This window comes from Juglans microcarpa x Juglans regia, chromosome 6D (genome assembly GCF_004785595.1).
Source record: "Juglans microcarpa x Juglans regia isolate MS1-56 chromosome 6D, Jm3101_v1.0, whole genome shotgun sequence".
In the NCBI taxonomy this organism is placed as follows: domain Eukaryota; kingdom Viridiplantae; phylum Streptophyta; class Magnoliopsida; order Fagales; family Juglandaceae; genus Juglans; species Juglans microcarpa x Juglans regia.
This window is the reverse complement of record NC_054604.1, coordinates 24,495,117-24,501,316: the sequence shown is the minus strand read 5'-3', so window position 1 is coordinate 24,501,316 and position 6,200 is coordinate 24,495,117. Positions and strand designations below refer to the sequence as shown.

Sequence of the window (6,200 nt, the reverse complement as noted above, 5' to 3'; positions counted from 1 at the left end):
GTTTTATATTCTAATTATCAATGGCTTCCTTAAAGGATTCTTTAAGTGAAGTCAATCGAGGACTTGGATCAAGGTATCCCTTATCCCCTATTATGTTTATTCTTAGTAATGGATTTTCTTTAAGACTCCGTGTTAGAGCTCTATTTGCAATAGATTATTTACCATGATAATGACTATTTGTGAGAAAAAACAGACTTATTTTAACAAGAAATAATTATTTTTATTAGAAATAACTGGTCATAAATAAGCAGTTTTCTTGTAGTGGAGAGAGAATATATATATATATATATATATATGGGAGTAATTAAGACGATCATTCACGATCTTCTCTTCTTATAAGATGATCTAGCCATTTCACACTAGATTATATTTTAGTCAAATTGGTCAGGTAAAAATGCCAATGTAGAAAAATCCTTCATTCTTCTTTAGCAAAAATACTAACCCCAGTCCATTTACTTGCTGAGTTGTATTGTCCTTTTCCTTCACGCAGGGAGTTGTACTTTAACTTACATCTTACTGCCCTTAGTAGAATTATGATGATTTATTTTATTATCACGGTATTCCTCCACTAGAAATAAGGGTTGATGATTAATAGAACTTACTGCAAAGTATCATTCTCTTCTAAAAAACCCTAGGCCTCCCTTTATATATCCTCAATTAATCAAGAAATGAAAAAGCCCTTGTTCAAGTACTCCATTCTCTATCATTATTGAAATTTGCAATCTAGAAATCAAAGATCCATTCTCAAATTGCTAGATCGAACTTCTCTAATTAGAAATGTAGCTAGCTAGCTCCATTAGTACCTCCTACAGATATAATGTCATAATTTTTTATTCCAAAAACCTAGCCTCTGCCATAAGATGGAATATTGTCTCTTTAAAGACTTTTGGTGGGGTTTCAGTGGTAAAAAGGAAACAAAACTTTACTTCAAATTCATGGCTTTCCACATCATGTCAACCAAAATCATAGGGAGAAGTACTACGTATTAGCTAGGGTTATGTCCAATTATATATAACAAAGCTCAAAGCTTCGCCGAGCAAAACTGGATTATATACCAAAACTTACTCAAGCAAATACTTGGAAAGAGCCCTCTTCGATGAAGGGAATTCCAACCAGCTTACGGATTTATGTTTTTGAAAAAGCCTTCTACGGATCAGGATCTTATTCGACCATTGGTGCATCATGCAGAAGATTCCAGTACCTCTGAGCTGTAAGGGAGTTTTTTTGTTGGATTTTTTAAACCATTTGGTAATTAGGATAAGGATCACTCTTTGGAGGTTCATAGGGGAATTTATTATCGAGAAAACATTTTGAGGCTTTTATAACCTACTATATATGGTGAGAGATTTTAGTGAGATCAATACTTGCTATTTTGCCATAAAGATCAGTTGGAAGCTGTGTGCGTACAACGACGAAGAATAGTCTAGCTATAATTTCATGCTAATTAATTAAATGATCTTGAATTATCTAGCTGATCATGATCTATTGCCTGGCTAGCTAAATTCTTTTTTGGTACGGTTTACCTAAGCATGTTGGTTATTAGGGAATGATTATTACACGGTACGACGGTTTACCTAATTGTATTATATGAATGATAATTTTCTCCAATATGAAAAGCTAAGTTATCCGATAATTCTAATTAATCCAAGCTGTCTCCTTCGACCTCCAATATTCAACCTTCAATTCTCACAACGAGAATATCATCACCACTTCAAGCCAGCTTTCAATCTCTACTAATTTTCTATCTCTGGTATATAGCTACTTCTCATCATCATGATTCTCTTGTTAATTAGAGATTTCAATAACTTTCATTTGTAACATCATAATTCCCCGCTTTTTTTCTTTGCATTCGACTAATTTTCATCTTGGTTGTTTTTAGGTCATCTAACCAACAAGCAAGACATCCTAATTGCCTGAAATTAGTTTGGAAAGGAATATTGTACGTATGAATGTTAGGAATATTTTGTTGCAAAAAACATGTTAATTAGTACTCATGTAATTAAGTTTCGCATATCATGTACATGATATCTCATTGAATAGTGTCGTTAGAAGAGGAGATAAATATTCATTATTTTTCAATATGTTAATATATATATATATATATATATATATATACACACACACACACACACACGAGCAATGATAACACAAATAGAGGTGCGCTTACATCCATTAATTCATGAACAAATTATCATTGGATAAGTCCTGCTAAAGTGAACGAATGCGATCTCTAGTGGCGGAGTCAAATGTATGTGAGTGGGCACTGGATCTTTAGAGAACTATTTAAATGCATCTATAATTTTATAAGGCTTTTTTTAAAAAAAAAAAGAAATTATTTCAACCATTAAAAATGTGTTTGAGATTAACTATGAGAATTCTTTTTATAGTTGCATCCAGAAAACTGTGGGCCGGGGTAATTATAATGAGAACTTGGTTAAAATTTAATCAATTAAAATCTCACATAAACAAAAGAAGAATTTATGTTATACTTAGGTTTAATCTCAACATGTTAAAAAAGGTTATCTCACTCCCAAGATATTCTAGCTCATGTGAAGAATATGAGATTGAAGAGATCAGAAATAGACAAAAACAAAAAAAAAAAAAATCATGCTCAAACTCTAAAGATCAGGATGTTAAAAATTGATCAGATCGTTATTTTAATAATGAATAAATATAGATAGAAACTATTATTGAGAGCATTCATTTTATATACATGATGTGACATTATCTAGACCACACATCTCTCCAAGTGAGTATTGGGAACAATCAACTAGAAGCAGCCATACAGTGAGTGCAAAGTATGCACTACTACAATAGCTTCCCTATAGTATTACTCTTTAATAATAGCATTAATAGGAATGAAACAATCGTGCGAAACTTTAAAAATATGAAAACTCGCGCGCGCGAATGAGTGTTCTAAATCAAAGGAATAGTAAACTTGGCCGGGTGACAAGATCGAGCTTGATCTTGCCAGAAACCGGAAATATTTTGTTGCATGCTTGTTCGACATGACAGGGTTTACTTCATCTATAGAAAAGTTAATGCATTCTAACATGAATGGATAAGAACTTTCTGAGTTGCTTAATGACCTCATGCCTCGTAACTGAATGCTATAAATGGATAAGAATTAGCATATCTTGTTATGAATTCAATGGAAATGGCATATTCGTAGTTTGTGGAAACAAGAAGGGTGCCATTACGATATCCTTGGCAGCATACGTGATAGAAATAGTCCCATGGAAACGTACGTATCATACCCAGACAGACTTTTCTCAGAAATCTGTAACAGAAAATGACAGTGCACTGCAAGCACCTTTACTAGTCCATCACTAAAAACCCTAATTTCAAAAAACTTCTTAAAATAAATCTTTGTTTTTTTTTTTTTTTTTTCTTGGGATTTCCAGGGCAATCTTTCTGGCTTCCGTTTTTTTTTTTTTTTTCCAATCCATATGTGTCTTCAATGTCACGCATGCACTTACACACGCAAATGAAATATTAACCATGGAATCTGGAAAATAAGCAGAAGAGAATCTCACAAAATTTCACGAAACACTGTATCTTACACATCATACGGCGCACTCTGATCGATCTTCCTGAAACTGGAAAAGCGTAAACCTAGCTACCGCGCGCACACCATGTTTTCTTGCTTCTTATGATGACATAGGTCTCTGCCCGAGCCGAAGCTCGAGATCAAGATCTTGATCATTCACATTATCTGTGGTTGGGGATGTTTCTTTGGCTTTGCTAGAGTAAAAGCGAGGAGAATTAGTACCTGGTGACCCCGATGGGTAACTAATTGAGGGAGAGCAAGGAGGCATCAAGTTGTTAGGTGGAGAGGGTACTGAAATCGAGAGAAGGGTGGAAGGTGACTCAAAATGAGATGCATTTACTGATACTCTTGAAGTAAAGGCACCATTAGGGTTTGGCGATTGGTAGAGCCGGCACAGTCCACCATTGCTGGAATAATATTCTTGAGTACTTGGGATTATAAATGAAGAAGTAGTCGAAGAAGATGAGGAGGTGGGATTGTTGGAATTAGGCTGCGGTTGGTTGAGCCGGACACGATCTCGGCGGTGCACATTCATATGGCCGCCGAGAGCTTGGGCTGATCGGAACTCCCTTCTGCAAAAGGTGCAAGTGTAAGACCTCGGTGGCCAAGTGGTGCCCGAGGCATTTCCAGTGTCTTCCGCAAAGGCTCTTACCTCCCATGAATCATCTTCCTCGCTGGCTTGCTTAGGGTTCCACATCCACGAACCGGCAGACGGCCGGGTCAAGCTAGGGTTTAGTTGATAGTGCTGATGTTGGGACTGAGCCAATCTTTGGAGCTGGGTCAAGGAGAGAAGGCCAAGTTCTGCAGCCATGGTACCAGTAGCACTAACATTTAAGACTAATAAGGTTAAAGTACTTTATGATATTGTGGAAGGAAATGGAGAAAAAAAATGGGTTAAATAGGGAATGGGCTAAGGAGCATGCAAATTAGGTGGAGACAAAATAAAGCCCTAACACCGGATATATCACCCAAACTTGAAGCAAGCAGTTGGATTTTAGTAAGGTCGACATTATAATAATAATAATTTAGCCAACCCAGCTAGCTAGCCTAGCTATTTACTGCATGCCTTTGAGGACGACAATATCTAGCGTTGGGTTCAACGCCTACCTATTTGCAGGTTTAAATATTCATTTTCAGCCCTCACTTGGAGAAAGATAGAATATGCAAATATTATTAAGATGGATAAAATATTACAAAAGAACTTAATTAATTTCAGAGAAAAGAGCCAGCACGCCCATGTATATCAGCTTAATTTCAGATCAGTACTTGATTGGAAATTAGTGATATGCAAATAAATTCATGGATCAAATTGAAAAAGCAGTAGTTTTACCCAACACAACACCTAGAGGTAGGTGAATAGGTGCAATTCGATTTTAATGGTTTATTCAAAAATATTGTTAAGCAAAAAATTAATCAATGGAACAAAACACACAAATAATCAACATAATAATTTGGCCACGAAGTTGAAACTCATTTGAGAACGCCTTCAAAATCTAAAACCACTCCGGGTATAAGTCATTACCTCAAATCCACTATAGAAACTTTAGTTTATTACAACCATTTTAGGAACATTCACAAAACCTTTGTAATAGCTAAACCTAGCTTGCAATACCATGAGTTACCCACTATATCTCTCCACACTGCATGCAGTGCCGGAACTCCCACCTTTCTATAAATTTTCACAAAAACTTCTCAATCTCTGCGTCAATGGCAGCTCCGAAAATCTTCTAGCCAATGAACACGTCCACACCAATGGACTCAACTGTATTTAATCTTGAGTGTGATATGATGGAGATATATTTTTCAAGAGAGAATTAACTTTGAATGTGGAAGGGAGTTACAAAACTGGAAGGAACACATGTTCTCTCAAGGGGGAAGAGAGGTGTTGATCAAAGTAGTGGCACTATCTATCCCAACTTACACTATGAGTTGTTTCAAGCTACCAGGCGGTCTATAGGCAGCGCTTGAAAACATGTTGGCCATATTCTGGTGGAGTCAGAGAAAGGAAGAGAGGAAGATTCACTGGGTCAGTTGGGCAAAAATGTGTGAATCCAAAAATAAAGGTGGACTTAGTTTTAAAGATCTACGAGTTTTTAATATGGCATTGCTGGCTAAGCAAGGGTGGAGAATCTTGCAAGAAGATGGAAGCCTGCTGCAGAAAATCTACAAGGCAAAGTATTTTCCAAAAGCTCATTATTTTTATGCCTCTATAGGTACTAACCCCTCTTATGCTTGGAAGGGAATTTGGGAAGCTATGAATCTCCTTCTCAAAGGAGGCAGGTGGAGCATAGGGAATGGCAAGTCTGTTAGGATTTGGAAGGACTACTGGGTACCAGGCCATCCAAATCCAGAAAGGGAGTCTGCCTATGTAGAATTCGCATCAACTGAAGCCAATGTGGGAGAACTGACTGATTGAAACACAAAGTGGCTATCGACTTTTTAGAGCTAGCAAAGGTGAGAGCATAGGGGAAATCTCGAATGCTAGAATCCAAAACTCATTATGGTTTACCTTATGAAAGTTGAAGATTCCCAGTAAAGTTAAAGTATTTGCATGGAGAACATGTAGGGACGGACTTCCAACTTTCAAAAATCTTAGAAGAAGACAGATTGATGTGGATGATAAATGTATTTTCTGCAAAGACAAAATGGA

General features: G+C 36.5%; 2 protein-coding genes across 2 annotated transcripts; one reads left to right on the top strand and one right to left on the bottom strand.

Moving 5' to 3' along the window:
• Window positions 1-3,342: 3,342 nt before the first annotated feature.
• Window positions 3,343-4,460, bottom strand: LOC121234109 (zinc finger protein 10). The gene has a single exon (XM_041129922.1). The coding sequence runs from the start codon at window positions 4,359-4,361 to the stop codon at window positions 3,651-3,653; it is 711 nt and encodes a 236-aa protein (XP_040985856.1). The 5' UTR covers window positions 4,362-4,460; the 3' UTR covers window positions 3,343-3,650.
• Window positions 4,461-5,522: 1,062 nt separating this feature from the next.
• LOC121235471 (uncharacterized mitochondrial protein AtMg00310-like) lies at window positions 5,523-5,966 on the top strand. Its single transcript, XM_041131822.1, has one exon. The coding sequence runs from the start codon at window positions 5,523-5,525 to the stop codon at window positions 5,964-5,966; it is 444 nt and encodes a 147-aa protein (XP_040987756.1).
• Window positions 5,967-6,200: the final 234 nt, after the last annotated feature.